The sequence below is a fragment of the Pediculus humanus genome, genomic scaffold (genome assembly GCF_000006295.1).
Source record: "Pediculus humanus corporis 1103172108285 genomic scaffold, whole genome shotgun sequence".
Classification (NCBI taxonomy): Eukaryota; Metazoa; Arthropoda; class Insecta; order Psocodea; family Pediculidae; genus Pediculus; species Pediculus humanus.
Window position 1 is genome coordinate 57,659 of NW_002987854.1, and position 17,240 is coordinate 74,898.

Here is a 17,240-nt window from a genome sequence, read left to right on the forward strand (position 1 = left end):
CACACACGCACATGTTTTATAAAAAAAAAAAAAAAATTTTTTTGGAAATGAACCAATGGAAGAATTAAAAAAAAAAAAAAGAAAAATGGCGACGACTTCTCATTCGAATTGAAACACGTGCGTGAGTTTTTTTTTGCTGCCTGGCAGGAACCTGGTAAATGTTTGTCCTTCTTTTTTTGAAAAAAAAAAAAAAAAAAGAAATAATAAAAATATTATTAATAATAATTTATTTAACAAAAAAAAAAAAAAACAAAAAAATTATTTATAAATAAATGAAAAAACACGGATGTGAAGTTTTGTGCCTCGAGGGGATATTTTATTTAGGAAATAAATGCACGTGCGTGCGTGTTTACAATTTGTACACGTTATTAATAAATACGCACAAATAAATAACGTGTAGAAAAGAAAACCGTTATTTTTAACTAAAAAACGTCGTGGCGGCAGTAAAAAAAAAAAAAAGAAAAGACCTTCGGTTGATTTTTTAATTAACGAGTTAAAAGGTCATTAAATTATTCTTCTCCCGATGTGCTTTATCGTTTTTATCGAAATTAATCGTATCGAAAGATTTTAAAAAAATCGAGGAATCATTTTACCAAAAAAAAAAAAAAAAAATGTTATTAAACGAAACCGCCATTTTGGATGACGAAACTTAAAATGTTTTATTTGTGTGCGTGTGTCTTATAAAAAAAAAAATTTAATTAATTTATTTTTTTATTGATTTATTATTAAAAAAAATTATTATTCGATTAATAAAATTTAATTAAGCGTTTTATTAAAAAAAAAAAAAAAAGGAAAAAGTCGTTGGAGGGAATTTAAAAATGAAATACGTTAGCCTAAAACAGCAACATCAACAACAACAGGATCATTTTAAGACGAGTAAAATTTTTAATTATAGAAAAGGGCAATGCACCATCTCGCATTTTATTCCTTTTTCTTGTTGTTGCTCCTGCTGCTGCTGTTGTTTTAAATTTTATCCATTAATAATGTAAACAAAAAAACAAAAAATAATTAAATGTTTTTTTTTTTTTTAATTATAAAAGAATTTTTTTTTTGTTTTATTTTTCCAGGATTTTTCTTTTTTAATATTTTATAGAATTTAACGGATCGATTAAGATGTCCTTCGCACTTTTTCCACGGAAAAAATAATTCCTGGAAAAACAACAAAAAAAATAAATAAATAAAAACTTTCGTTTCCTATATTTTTATTTATTGACATTTATTATTATTAATTTAATTAATTAATTAAAATGGAAATCTCTTGGAAAAATGTTTATCGATTAAGACATTGGAGAAAAAAAGTTTTTTTTTTTTTTAAAATAATTTTTGTTAACCGAACAAAAATTAAAACTGATATAAATTTTTATATAAAAAAAACATTAAAATGCTCTTTGTTTTACCTTTATCATCATCATCATTATTATTATTATTATTAATATTATTTAATGTTTTTTTTGTTTGTTTTCCAATCGAGTTTTTATTTGATTTAAAAATTTTTATCGATAATTAAAAAAAAAAAAAACAGGAAAAACGCCTGCAAAAATTAAATTATGCATTTGACGTTTTTTACAAGTATTAAAAATTAACTAATTGTTAAATTGTAGGCGTTAACCTTTAAAATTTTCTAATTGCATCATCGAAAAAATTTTTTAATTTTAATTTTTTTTTTTTAATCAAATCAATATTTGAACGTATTAGAAAAAAAAATTCGTTAATTAAAATGAAGAAAATTATTACGTATTATTATTAGATTTTTATTACATTCTCATTACGATCAGATCGTTCAGATCGATCAGATTTAAATTATTAAAAAAAAAAAATGATGAAAAAGAAAAGGAAAAAAAAGAAAACATTTGTTTAAAAAAAAAAAAAAACATGGCGCGATTACATTATTAGTCCTTAGTACTAAAAAAAAAAAATTTTTTTTGTTATTAACGATGATTGTCACGTATCATCAGTTCCTTGACTTTGATGATAAATTAACCAATCAAATGAAAACAAATGAAAACTGTCAATTTAATTTAATTTATTGTTTACTTAAGGTTAACGTGTTTGTTTAATTTTACCATATTTTTGATTTAAATTAAAAAAAAAAACAAAAAGGATTATTCGATATTTAAAATTAAATTTTCCTTTTTTTTCGTTTCGTTTCGTTTTCATTCTGCTTTCGATAATTCGCTTTTATATTAAAACAAACAAAAAAGAAAATGTGGCCGGGCGTTTAGAAATTCTAATTTTTTTTTTTTTTTATTCGAAAAATACAAAATATCATCATCATCATCATTATCACGACGACGACGCAAATCTCTAAGGTACGTTATTAAATTATTATTATTATTATGAAAAATATATATTTTTAATTTACCTTACGTGAAAGTTGAAATTTTTTATTCTTCGTCGATGAATTTCTAACTGATTTTTCGGATCATACCCCCAAAAAAAAATTTGACGTGTCAGAAGAAAAACTAAAAAAAAAAAAAAAATAAATCAAATTAATTTTATTATTAATTAAATTAAAATCAATTGTTTTAATTAATAAGAATTTTGTTATGTTCGTTTCTTTCTTTTTTCGTTCCATTCATTCATTCAATCATTCATTCATTCATTCGGGGTTTAATTAAAATTATTTTAAATATTGTTACAGAGAAAAAGAAAAAAAAATTTTTTTACTTTTACGTTTTAATTTTTTATTATTATTTATTATTAATACGTTTTAATGACACGTTTTTTTTTTTTTTTTTTTTTTTTTTTTTTAAACAAAGTAACAATAATTAAATGAACCGTGAAATTTTCGATGACGTAAAAGAATAATAATAATAATAATAATAATAATAATAATAATAATAATAATAATAATAATAATAATAATAATAGTAATAATAATAAAATTTCCGCATTTTTACGTTTCATTCAAACAAAAAAAAAACAATAGAAATTTTCACAAAACCTTCGACATTGTTGGGAAACCTTTTTGCGATTTAAAAAAAAAAAAACCTTCATTTTCTCTCCTTTTATTTCTCTCTCTCTCTCTCTCTCTCTCTCTCTCTCTTTCTCTCTCTTTAATTTCTACAGAAGGGATTTTTTTAAAAAAACGAAATTAAAATAAATAAAATACAAAAAAAAGAAAAAAAAGGAAAAAAATTTAATTAGACCCTCGCACGAATCCGCGCATGCGCAAAATAACAATAAAAAGAAAATTTTTACTGAATGAGTTTTACGGGGAGAATTTGCTTTAACTCCTCCTCCTCCCTTCCTCCCTCCCTCTCCCCTCCAAAAAAAAAATGCTTCGGAAAAAAAAATAAAAATTTTCCCTTTTTTTTTACCTTTTTATTTACCTGCCACCGCCTTTTAAACTTCACCGCCATCTTAAAGTCGGGGGCGCAGGGGGGAGGGAGGAAAATTGCGCAGAAACCAAAATTTTCACAAACATTCACACACACACACATATATTTATAATTTTTTTTTTTGCGAACGTTTTGTCATTTTCATTTGTCGTCTGCTTTTGGAATAAATGAAAAAATTACAAACTACCCCGTTAAATAAAAAACAAAAAAAAAATTTCAATGGGGGGTAAAATTGGGGGTAAAAATTCTTGGGGGCGAATAAATATTGAAAAAAAAAAAAAAGGAATCTACCAAAATGCGAAAATTTCAACTTCCGGTTTTATTTATTTATTAATTTTTTTTTGATTATGTAAAAATATTATCATCATCATCATCATCATCATCATCATCATCATCTTCATCATCATTATTATTATTATTATTATTATTATTATTATCAACATTGACATAAATAAATAAAATTTTTGTTTTTTCCATTCCAGATTCCATTCGTGCGACACGAAAAAAAAACAACGATTTTTAAAACTCCCGCCATTTTTAACCTTTTTCGAATTGCGTCAGATTCGTCGGAAAATTTTCAACCCTCTCCCCCTTCTCCCCCCGTTATCCCCCTCCCTTAGAAAAAAAAAAATTTCATTTTCTCAACAGACCTGCCCAGTATCGATCGAGCAACAGGCTGTAATATGCGATATCGTTTCTTTCTCATTTAGTTTTCTTCCATAGTTTAAATTCGGATTCAACAACAACAATAACAAACGCGTTTGTTATTCGCACGACAAATCATTAACAAACAAACAACCGCGTTCATCATCATTATTATTATTATTTATTAAATATTTTCGTGTAAAAGGGTTAAAAAAAAAAATCATGGTAACACGGTTGCATTTTATTCCCGTTGGTGAGCATTTATCGATTTGAAACCCACGCACATTTTATCATTATTATTATTACATTCTCCAACCAGATTTCTTTTTATTTAAAAAACGTTCAGACGTTTTTCTCCGTCGCGTTGTTAACAGCTGTTTTATTTTGTTCAGCATATATTAATAATAATAATATATATATTTAATAATAATAATAATAAAAATTAATCGAGTTTATATTATACGAAGAAGTCGCGGGGGGGGGAGCGTGGGTTAAAGGTTAATAAATAAAAGTGTGAGTGTTTGTTTTAATACGAGGGGGTGGGGGGAAGAATGGTTTTTTTTTATATCCGATACTTATAATAATATGATCATGTGACTTTTATATTATTAAAGTATATATTATATGTAATATAAACGAGGTTTAATAATTCCTCGTAATCATAACCGAGAGTTAATAATTATGCGACACCACCACCACCACCGCCATCATCACCACCATCTTATAAATGGTATTTTTTTTTTAATATTGTCATGTTTCGTATCGTTTACCATCGGACAAGATCTTATTTTAACTGACGGACCTGTTGGTGAGTACATATATTTATTAATTTATTAATTATTATTATTATTATCGAGTGACAACAAATCACTTTTATGTTAATTGCGTCGCATATTATATTCATCCATATGTAAATTCATTTTTTTTTTCATATAAATTTTCTGCGATTTAATCGATTATTCGTTCCTATCTCTCTCTCTCTCTCTCTTACACCCACACACACACACACACACACACACACACACACATACACTCTCTCTCTCTCTCACACGTTTTTTGATTAATAAAAAATATTTACATTCGTACATGAAAATAAATAAATAAATCCTTTTAATTAATTAATTTATTTATTTCTTATCGTCGTAAATTTTTAACCGGAATTCAAATCACATCCATAAATCAATCAATCAATCAATCAAACAATCAGAGATAAAAATTAATAAATATTTATTTATTGTTTTATTTATTTTAAATGAAAAAAATTCGGGAGTTCCCCGAATCCCGTGATCCGATTGGAAGGAGACAAAAACTAAATTTTAATATAAACTTTGAGGTAAATTTTTAATAATAATAATAATAATGAATAAATATGAAAATAATCAATGAAAAATACAAAGTTGGAAAAAAATTATTATTATTATTATTATCATTATCGCGGACCCCTTTTTTAATGAGGTCAACGAACGTAATTCGTACAGTTTTTTTTTTTATCAATGGTACATTACCATATGTCGTTTAATTATAAAAAAAAAATACGAGGGCGTTGATAATTTTTTATTTATTATTATTATTATTTATTGTTTAAACAATTTTTTTTTTCCACGAGTAAACAAAAAATAATAATAATAATAAAGAAAAGAAAAGGAAAATTTTTTTTTTCTTTAAGGGTAAACACGATCGATATAATTTTATTTAAAGGGTAATAAAATTGTTTGTTACGAATGACGTCAAAAGATTATTTATTTATTTATCACGTACAAACGACCTGTTTGTTTTTGATTATTTAATAATAATAATAATAATAATATCATCTTTTGATCATATAATAATATTAATTATATGATAATGAGATATGATGTTTAAATATTTAAATAACGTTTTTGAAATTGTAAAAAAAAAAAAAAAATTTTCTTTTATAATGACGTCATTAAAAGGAAATTTTTGTTTAATAAAACAAAGGAATTTTATTTTAAATGTGCTATTATTATTATTATTATTATTATTTTTACATTAAAAATTTAATAATTTTTATATTGCTCAAGGACTATCGTCGCCGCTACCTTCCTGGTTGGCATTCGGTGAACCTTTACATGCAACAGCTTTAGCTCTCCTTGGCCAATCGCATACCTAAAATTTCATTTTAAAATTTAAATGCCTGAATTTTGCGTTTAAAAAAAAAAAATTCGGAGGGTGACGTACCTCATCTCTGGGATTGAAATGCGTATTTGGAGGACATTCGAAAAGAATTCCTACACCAAGTTCACATTTGTAAAAATGACTTTTCGTCGGACCCGGAAGATGAATCAATCGTGTGAAATCCGAAAGAGGACATTTTAATTTACAATAATCGATTGGGGGTTTGGGTGTGTTGTTGGGGTTGTTGAGTACGGGTGGAAAGTTGGGGATTGATGGATTGTTCGGTTTGAACGAGTTGTTTGGGTTGTTTGCAACTGGCGGAGGGTTGTTCGGTTTCAAGGAGTTGTTTGGATTGCTTGCAACTGGTGGAGGGTTATTCGGTTTGTTGGGAGCAGACGGATTGTTCGGTCTGAACGAGTTATTTGGGTTGTTTGGTACAGGTGGTGGGTTATTTGGTCTAAAAGTATTGTTTGGATTGTATGCAACGGGTGGCTTACCCGGTCTGAAAGAATTATTTGGTCTGTTTGGAACTGGGGGGTAGTTCGGTCTAAACGGATTGTTAGGTCTGAACGAATTATTAGGTACGTTAGGATAGTAAGGATTATTGGGTCTATACAAATTTGAATCTAAAAAATCATCTGCAACAACACCACGAACAATAAACACGCTCGCGATTAATAATAAAAACACTAAATTATTTTTAATCATCATCATCATTTTTTCTATCACTTTTTACGATAAAATTTTTTTTCTTGTTATCACTTTAACTGGCACTCTCTTTTTAAATAATTTAGTGTGTCTAGTTCAGGTTTAAACTCATATCGTACCTTAAATTTTTTTTTTTTCTAAAATAAATAAAAATAAAATTTTTTTTATTTGCCATAATAAAAATTAATAAATATTTAAACGATTAAAAAGGATAATCAAAAAATACTTAAATTACACGCACACGCGCACGCACACCCACACGCACACGCATAGATAGTGATAATATTAACGGGTACTTTAAATTCCTGTTGGTTTTTTGATAACATTTTTACACTTGACCCATATTAAATCGACATTTTTTCCAATAATAACCTTTTCCGAGTTTTTCGTGCCTATGCAAAACCTAAAAATTTTTTTTTTTGTATTTTCAGGTTGTTTGTTCAACAGCGAACTATGCAAACCAGAAGACGAATGGTGTTTTGACGGTACGTAAAAAAAAGGAAAAAATTTTTTCATTTTGATAAATAAAACGAAACACGACACAGTAGAAAAATATAAAAAGTTACGTGGGAGTTTTTTCATTTATTTATTTTCCTTTAACTCCAGCAACGCTGGAAAAAAGAAAACGCGTGGGTAAAGTAGAAATTTCCAGAAAGCAAAAATAAAATAAAATAAATTATATATATAGAAATTTTCTTTAAAAAAAAATCAATAACTCTCTACGAAAACGTTAATAATAATAATAATAATAATGACGGGTAAAAAAAAAAAAAAAAAAAAATGAAAAACAATTTTTCACGTTAACCCGTAAAAAAAAAAAAATGTCGTACATTGGATGTTATTTATTAATTTTTTTTTAATTTATTTATTAAAAACCACAAACACACTAATTCCACGTCGATCGATAAATTAATTAATTTTTTCTTTTGACACGAAAAAAAAAAAAAGGAAAAATTAACTACCAACGAAGATCAAATTTATTAACCAATAAAAAGAAAAAGTTTTTCTTTTTAAAATAGAGAAGAAATTTTTTTTTTTTTTTTATTATTAGGTTGGCAATAGTTGTTTTTTTTTTCAATATTGTAAACCTGATTCCGAATATATATAACTTTTAGAAGAAGCCCAAAAAATTGTAACTTGACCTTTTTTTTTATTTTTTTCTATGTTTGCGTTTACTTTCATTTCATTTTTCCTTTTTCCTCTTTTTCTTTCTCTTTTCTTTTTGTTCTATGACGTCATAGAAATAATCGTCGTTAAAAAAAATTTTTCAGATAATGCATTTGGAAAATGTATATCGTACAAAGATGGTACAGAAGGAGGAGAAGAAGGAGAAGGGGGTGAAGATTTTTACGAATATCAAATCGGAAGTGATTTTTTACGGTTACTTAAAAAAGAATTAGAAAATCTTATTAAAAACGGATATAGATGGAGTCACGTGTATACTCAATGCGTTATAAAATCTCTTTTGTTTTCTTATCGTTATCAGTAAGTACCTTTTTTTTTCCTTTCGGGGTGAAACCTTAAGCTAACCTTTTGCGTTATTTAATAATATATATTTTGTTCTTTTTTAGGAAAAATTTCGATAAAACTTTGTGCGATTCTTTACCCGATTACGATCCAAATTTGTTTTACTTCGATGACGGTTCCCAGGTAAATTTTTTTTTCATCCCTCCCTACCACCCCCTGCCCTCCGCCTCGCTCCTCGCCCTCCGGGGATTTTGAAATTTAATCGTTTCCTTCGTTTTTTTTTTTTTTTTTAGGACATCGATCCGAAAAGTGTCGGACAAGTACAATTTACTCCGAGTGTTGTCGATCCTCATGCAGAATTTGCTGACGAAATTTATTTACCGGTCATCGGTAAGGATTTTTGGAACGACGACACGAACGGCGAAAGTAAGTACAAACGTTCTAGGAAAATTTGGTTGTTTGTTTGTTTTGTGTTTAAATTAAAATTTTTTTTTTTAATCACCAGATGGCGTCAGAGCCAAAACGAGAAACGGTTACATGACAGACATTCAAGAAACTCTCATGTTAAAAAATGGTAATAAAAATGAAAAAAGAGGACGACAGCAACAACCGGACAGTTTTGAAATTCCTTCCGGTTATTTAAATTACATCAACGAGTTACCCGATGATGATAATGATAATGATAACGTTTACAAACATCCCTACCTTTATAATATCGAAAATGAATATGATTTGAGAAAAGAATACGATTCGAAATCGAATCCTTATTTGAAAAATTTAAGGTACGATGATGACGACGACGACGTCGATGAATCGAATCTCGAAAATTTATCGATTTTCGACCGAGTTTTAACAAACGACAGGCGGAAAAATTTATTGAAAAGTTTTTCACGTAATTACAACACTCCGGAAAAATTTAGAAAAGGTCACGAATCAAAAGATGAAGTTTTCTATCCGAAATTGTTATCTTTTATCAACGGAGATCAATCTATGGAATATTATTACCCGGAAGATAGACAAATCGTTTACGATGGTTACGGTGGAATCACTGATAATAATGATTTTACCAAACTCGATGATGATAATAATGATGGCGTGTACACGGAAGGAGGTGTCGTTTATATAAAAGACGATGGAAAAAGTAAATGATAATAATTTTCCTAAAAAAAAAAAGTTTTTCTGGTTTTAAAAGAGAAAATAATTTTAATTTTTTTTTTTGTTACAAGATGACGACAACAACCAGCGGGATTCATTGGAAGAACTTATGAATACATACGGAAATTGGGGATTTAAACGTCCGGAACGTTTAGATGTTAAAAAACCAGGACCGGCTTACAATACTAATAATTATGCATTTGTTAGAGAAAATAATAAATCCGAAAAAATAAACGAAGGTAAAAAAACGAACAAACAAACAAACGAATTTTTAATAATATTAATTACCGTTATATGGGTATTATTTATTCGTACCACCATTTTTAATTGTTTTGATAATTTTTTTTTTTTTTATTTCCTCGTTTAGTACGAGGGAAAGAAAAAAATGATAAACAAACGGAAAAACCAAACAAACAAAACGTGGATGGAAAAACGTTTGTTAATTTATTGGAAAAAAAGAAAGGAGGGTCTCCGATGGAAAGTCCAAGTTTAAGACGTTTAACGACAACCGTACAACCGACTATTAAAGAAAAAGATGATTTTACACAGCAACAAGACGAAGATTATGCTTACGTCATACTTAAAAACAAGTAAGAACCGCGACATTTTTTTTCTCCCCCCTTTTTTTTACATATGAAAATTTTTATTTTATTTTTTTTTAGGGTTAACACTTGGCAAGAAGGTTCTAGAATCGTTCGTAAAGTCGAAGAATTACTCGATCTTCCTCAAAACACTTTTACCAACATAAGAGTCGATCAAAATTCCGTTAAATTTAAAATTGATTCGAATCGTTTGAATTTAAACGCAAGCGAAACTATTAAAAAAATCGGTAAGTTATTATTATTATTATTATTATTATTATTATTATCGTTATTATTACGTCATTTGTTTTAATAATCGATTTCGTGACGTTGTATTAGATTCGATGAAAGATTCAATACAGAGAGCGACAGGAATCGAAATAGTTTCAACCAAAGTTGGAAATCAGGTTCGTATTTGGTAAAAAGAATGACGTCATTGGTCGTCTCTTTGGAATTTTTTTTGATTTTTCACGATTCGTTTCATTCCAGAATCATTCTCCGACGGCTGTAAGTCTATTGGGTGGAGACGAACGACAGCTTTGGATTTTGTCTTTTTTATTATGTGCAGTCATAGCAGCCGTCGTCATCGTGGGTACGGCATTTTTTATCATAAAAAGACATCCTCACGGAAGTAAAAAAATTGATAACCTTTCGCAAATGGATTCGGAAGCGAGCAAAGACTATCAAGTGAGCCAAGCGTGACGATTCTCTTAAATAAAAATAACAAAGATGGTAAAAATAATTATTCAAACACTAATTCCAGGATTTGTGCCGTGCGAGAATGGCATCGAAAACGGCACAGGATAAATCAGAGGGAAACATTGCGAGTCATAGAGTAACAAGTTTGGCAAAAGAATCCGAAGGACAAAATCATTCACCTTCTTCGAGATCTAGCACATCTTCGTGGTAAATATTGAATTTGGGTTTTATTCGGACTTTTTGACCACTAATCTAAATTCTTTTTCCGGTTTCAGGAGCGAAGAACCTGCTTTGACAAACATGGATATATCCACAGGACACATGGTTTTGGTAAAACCGCAAAACTTTTATTAAAAAAAAATGTCTTTTCCGTTCTATTTTTAAAATAAATTTTATTTTCAGTCGTACATGGAAGATCATTTAAAAAATAAAGATCGTTTAGAACAAGAATGGGTAGCACTTTGCGCATACGAAGCCGAACCTTGTGCGACGACGATCGCATTACAAGAAGACAACATAAAAAAAAATAGATACGGTGACGTGTTACCCTATGACCATGCTCGAGTCGTTTTAAATGAATTGTTCAATGCTTCCGGATCGAGTTACATAAATGCTTCAACAATCGTGAGTAAAACTTTGTCGTATGCGACTGATAAGAAAATGAAATAAAAAAATGAAAAATTTCAGACCGATCACGATCCACGTAATCCGGCATATATAGCCACGCAAGGCCCACTACCGCAGACGACGACAGATTTTTGGCAAATGGTTTGGGAACAGGGTAGCGTCGTTATGGTTATGTTGACTCGTTTAACAGAAAACGGTACGGCTATGTGTCACAGATATTGGCCGGAAGAAGGTTCGGAAATATATCACATATACGAGGTAAAAACGCTTTCCTCCCCTTTCCCACCCACTGCCCTTCCGGACAATATTTAAAAGAAAAACGTTTTCCAGGTACATTTGGTAAGCGAACACATTTGGTGCGATGATTATTTGGTACGAAGTTTTTATTTGAAAAATATAAAAACCGGAGAAACGCGAACCGTTACGCAATTTCATTTTCTTTCATGGCCGGAAAATGGGGTACCGTTATCGACGAAAGCACTTTTGGAATTTCGCAGGTATGTCATTTTCCCTTCCTAATTTTTTTTTCTCCTCCGGCAAAATATTAACCCGATACCTCATTTTTTTAGAAAAGTTAATAAATCTTACCGTGGAAGATCTTGTCCGGTTGTTGTTCACTGCAGCGACGGAGTCGGAAGAACCGGTACCTATTGTTTAATCGACATGGTTTTAAATCGCATGGCTAAAGGTGCTAAAGAAATCGATATCGCCGCCACATTGGAACACATAAGAGATCAACGTCTTTTAATGGTAATCATTAATCCCCCCCCTTTTTTTTATATAATTTCTTTCACCTTAACGTACCTTTTTAACGCCTTTTTTACCATCATCAGGTGAGAACAAAACAACAATTTGAATTCGTTCTTATGGCCGTTGCCGAAGAAGTACACGCCATATTGAAAGCATTACCGGCAAATCCAAATCATTCTCCTCCGCCTATTGTCAAAGAAAAAGATTAAGAAAAGGATTTAAATGGATAATCTGCATCATCTTCTCCCAATATATTTCCCCCTCACTCCCTCACTCCCCCTCCCCGAATTTGACGCTTTTAAACGTCAAACAAACAACAAACAAACATTTTATTACTTCGTTATATGTATATTATCAAAAGTAATAAAAATTTTAATAATATCTACATAAATATCATTAACATTTATTATTAATATCTATGTACTACTATTACTTTGAAATTATTATTATTATTATTACTTTTGGAAAAAAAATTACCTGTTTACACAAATATACGTATACACTTATGTAACATGCTTATGAAATTTATATTAAAGGGTAATAATAATAATAAATAAATAAAATTCTATATATTATATACATTGTTGCCAAATTGATTATTGAGTTAATTAAAAAAAATGAAAGGAAATATATAATATATTGTTTTAATTATATATCTATGACGAGAGTAATATTTTTTATATATCTATGTTATTACGTTGATATATATATATATATACTGAATCGATATATATTATGAAATGTTATATTTATTAAAAAAAAATGAGTGATAATATATATTATTAATGTTGATTATTTATGATTTAAGGTACGGTGATAATTACAAAGGTAATATTTATATACACGTCATCAAAGGTTTATATACAATTATTAAAAAAAAAAAATTATTTATGATATATATGTATGTATTATGTATACATACGTACGATTAAGTAATAATAATAATAATAATTTGAATTTATGGTTTTTTATTATAAAAGGAACCATTTAATTTTATATAAACTATAATTTTAAAATTTTTAAAATCATCTTTCTTATTCTTCTGCTCTCTCACGGTTAAAATTCAAAATGGCTACTAATGAACTGGAATTATTTTTTTCTTTTCGTATTTAATAACTGTTATTATTATTATTATTTAAATGAAAATGATGGATGTGATTTTTTAATTAATTAATTTTAATTTTTTTTTTACATTTCGTGAAAAAGATTTTGGATTTTTTTTTAAATGTACGTATCTCTTATTAAAAAAAGCGAGGGAAGTAATAATGATAATGATAATGTTAATAATAATAATAATAATAATAATAAAATTCCAGTGATTAATGTTTATTAAAAAAAAAATTAAATAAAAGGAAAATCCGATTCGGGATTTTTTTTTTTTTTCATTATTTATAACTCGATCGTTTTGCGTCCATCCATTTATTATGAACGTAACTTATCATTATTATTATTATTATTATTAATGAAAAAAAATATATATATATTTTATAATAATTTAATTTTAAACTTGTTTTGCAAAGGTATGACGTCACGATATTTTTTTAAATGGACGAAGATTTTTTTATTAATGTCACAAAATTTTAAATTTCGTTGGTAAAAATTAAAAAAAAAAAATTTATTGATCGATGAACGAAATTTCGAATAGAAAAAATGTACGCCATTTTTAATTTTTTTTTTTAATTTACAGAATGAAAATAATAATAATGATAATAATAATAATAATAATAATATAACACGTGTAACAAGAAAAAAAAAGATTTAAAATATCTTTAAATAAAAATGGCAAATTATTTGATAAATTATTATTATGCAACTTATGTGTTTAAAAAAAAAAAAAAAAAAAACTATTAATAAATATATATATGTATACATATATAACATAAATGCACGATCATGAGCGTTATAAATAATAATAATAATAATAATGATATTAATAATAATAATCACAGGTCTCTCAGCCTCTTTTTAATTTTCTTTTTCAATTGATAAAAATTTAAATTTAAATTTAAAATTATTTAAATGTTGATTGTTACGACCCATTAAAATTTAAAAAAAAAATTATTAATTTTAATAAATAAATAAATAATTCTTATTATTAAGTATTACATAAGTTAATAAAAATTTTATAAGGAGTAGGAGGAAAACCTTTTTTCGAATGAAAAAAAGGTTTTTTTTAATATTTTTTATTTATTTATCATCATTATCATCATTATTGATAATTTTTTCGTTTGTTTCCATTTTGTTGTTTATGTATATTTATTTATTAAAATTGTTATGTAAACATAAAAAAAAAAAAAAACAAAAAAAAGTAATAATAATAATAATGAAAACCGGCTTTGAATGTTTTTTATGTTAATTAAAAAAAAAAAAAATTAAAAAAAAATTAAAAAAAACGCTACGCAAAATCCCATTAATGATAATAATAATAATTATACAAAATTATTATTGATTTATTAATTAAATTTAATTAATTGTCGGGAGAAAGTAAGACTGCTTTACTTTTCCAATATTTTATTAATTAAAAAAAAAAAAGAGAAAAGAGAAGAAAAAAAATTATAATTATCGATTTTTTTTCTTTTTCGATCGCAATCATTTATTGATTTATTGATTTATTTATTTATTATTATTATTATTTTTTTTTTTTTGAATGAAAAAGGAAAAAAGTTATTATTAGTTACGAGACCGCATGATTGATTGATCAACCTTTATACAATTATCCCGCATATTCTCTCTCTCTCTCTTTTCCCGCCTTTTTTTTAATTTAAATTCTGAGGCATTGATGAGGCCTGATTTACCTTTTACGTATTTCCATGAGTATAGAAAAACATTAACGCGTGCATTTATTACTTTTCCACACACACGACACGTTTCCATCTTTATTTCAGAAAACAACCGAAAAACGTCCATATTTATTTGCCCTATTTAAATAATAATAATAATAGATTTAAAGTCTTCATTTTTTTCCCTGATTTCTCAACACCTTTAAAACAATTTAAAAAAAAAAACTTGTAAAATTTATTGTAAATGATTATCATTCATCAATTAAAAAATTTTCAAAGCCGACACAACCAACAACCAGTAACAACAACAACAATTAATTATCAGTGACCTTTCATTTTTTTTTATTTCTTCCTCCCCCTCCCCCCGCCTCCCTCAAAATCGATAAACCCTTAGTTATAAATCCATTTTTTAAATAGAGTCTGTTTGTACCTGAATAAATAAAATTTTTATTAATATCTATTTATTTTTCTTCGGTGTCAATAATTTAAATAATAATGATAAAAATGATAATGATAATATAAAATTATTAAATAAATAAAAAAATTTAATGGAAAAAAAAACGAAAAAAAAAAAAAACTTGATTGTATTATTCGAATTATTCATTAATATGTGAATCAAATATGTTAATATTAATAATAATAATAATCGAATCGTAAATTAAAAAATCATTACATGATTTATTATTATTATTATTATTAAGTATTTATTTTTTTAATTTTTTTTTTGGAAATTTTCTCTCCGGTAGAAATTTTTTTTTAAATATTTTATTTCACCTTCGTCTTATTTAATGTTTATATATATGATAAATAAAATTAATAAACAAACCGAAAAATGAAAATTAATTGATTGATTGATTGATCGATTGATCAATGTGAAAAAAAGCAGAAAAAATAATAATAATAATATTTAAAAAAAAAAAATGTCTGTTATGATGGAATTAAATATTTTAAAAAAAAATTTATTTCATTAATTAATAGAATAAAATATGTTAAATGTTGTGACAGCATAATTATTATTATTAATATATATTATTAATATCATCACATTGCCTCGTCATTTTACTTTTATTTTTGGGGGGGGGGAGCCGGAACGGGAATATGAATTCGATTCCAGAAAAGGAAAAGATTTTGACAAATTTATCCAAATGGAATAACGAGGCCGTTCCGGAATTTTTCTCTTACGAAACGCAACAAATTCGAAAATTAGGAGAAAATCATTTTCGTATTAAACGTCATTTTCGGTTTACCTGTATCATCCAAGAAATTTTTCGCTTTGGAAAATGTCGTGAATTTCACGCGTCGGCGGCTTTGAAGAAAAAGTTTCAAATTCGGGAAAAAATTTCGTTTTAAATTTAAATATGACCGCGAAAATTATTATTATTATTATGACGATAATGTAAATACAATAAAATTTTCCGATTATTTTCCCAAATCGTGTACAGACCCCCACCAAGCAAACTTCACTATTGTAAAACGATTTGAAAATTCAACGGTTTATATAGTCTGTATGACGCTACGAAACGAACCAATCAGAATCGTTCGTTTAAAAATGATTCGTTCTCATTGGTTATCGATTAACCAATCATAATCATTCTTAATGAAACTTTCAAAGAGAAAACAATTAATTTATTTATTTATAATCATCGATTGACCCTTGCAAAAAAAAAACTTTTCACGTCCGGGGTTACCTTTTATTAATTTTAAAAACCTTTTCGTAAAAACCTTTCATAACTTTTTCTAAATTAAATAATAATAATTAATTTAATTTAATTATTAATAATTAATAAAAAAATTTTTTTTTACAACTCCATTTTTATTTATTCCCTTAGGAAAAAAAATAAAAAATAAAAAAAAATGTCTGACGTTTATAAAAATTTTCTCGAAAAAAAAAAATTTAACTGGGAATCATAGGAATTTTCTTAACGAAAAAAATTTTTTTTTTTTCAAATTTTAAAACGTATTATTATTATTAATATTATTAATATTATTTGACACAATTAAAAAAATTTTATTAATATTATTATTAAGTTTTTTATTATTATTACTATTATTAATTTATTATTAATTAAAATTATTAATCGATTAAAAAAAAAACAATTTTTTTCTCATATCCATTTAAAATAATAATAGTTATTATTATTATACTATTAATATTATTATTATTATTACGTAATAAAACGACCGAATTGATAATTGATAACACGAGAAAAAAAATAAGAAAAAAGATTAATAATTGTGATAATAAAATTAAACACGTGTATTCCCTCGTGTAAAAAGAAAAAATTTATCAAGTGTGTGTGTGTGTGTGCGTGTGTGCGTTTGCGTGTGCACGTGTATCGTAGGTAATCAAA

General features: G+C 26.6%; 2 protein-coding genes across 2 annotated transcripts; one reads left to right on the forward strand and one right to left on the reverse strand.

Annotated features, from left to right (window-relative positions):
- Positions 1–6,023: 6,023 nt before the first annotated feature.
- Phum_PHUM523750 (uncharacterized protein) lies at positions 6,024–6,830 on the reverse strand (the record flags this gene model as incomplete). The annotated part of the gene is made up of 2 exons (XM_002431333.1): positions 6,024–6,113; positions 6,186–6,830. 2 exons carry the CDS (start codon positions 6,828–6,830, stop codon positions 6,024–6,026), a joined length of 735 nt encoding a protein of 244 aa, XP_002431378.1.
- A 394-nt stretch (positions 6,831–7,224) lies between these two features.
- On the forward strand, positions 7,225–12,318 carry Phum_PHUM523760 (uncharacterized protein; the record flags this gene model as incomplete). Its single annotated transcript, XM_002431334.1, has 17 exons — positions 7,225–7,315; positions 8,102–8,315; positions 8,402–8,480; positions 8,591–8,723; positions 8,803–9,438; positions 9,524–9,654; positions 9,912–10,042; positions 10,115–10,281; positions 10,373–10,440; positions 10,523–10,720; positions 10,797–10,939; positions 11,008–11,062; positions 11,135–11,356; positions 11,420–11,617; positions 11,690–11,856; positions 11,929–12,109; positions 12,193–12,318. 17 exons carry the CDS (start codon positions 7,225–7,227, stop codon positions 12,316–12,318), a joined length of 2,940 nt encoding a protein of 979 aa, XP_002431379.1.
- Positions 12,319–17,240: the final 4,922 nt, after the last annotated feature.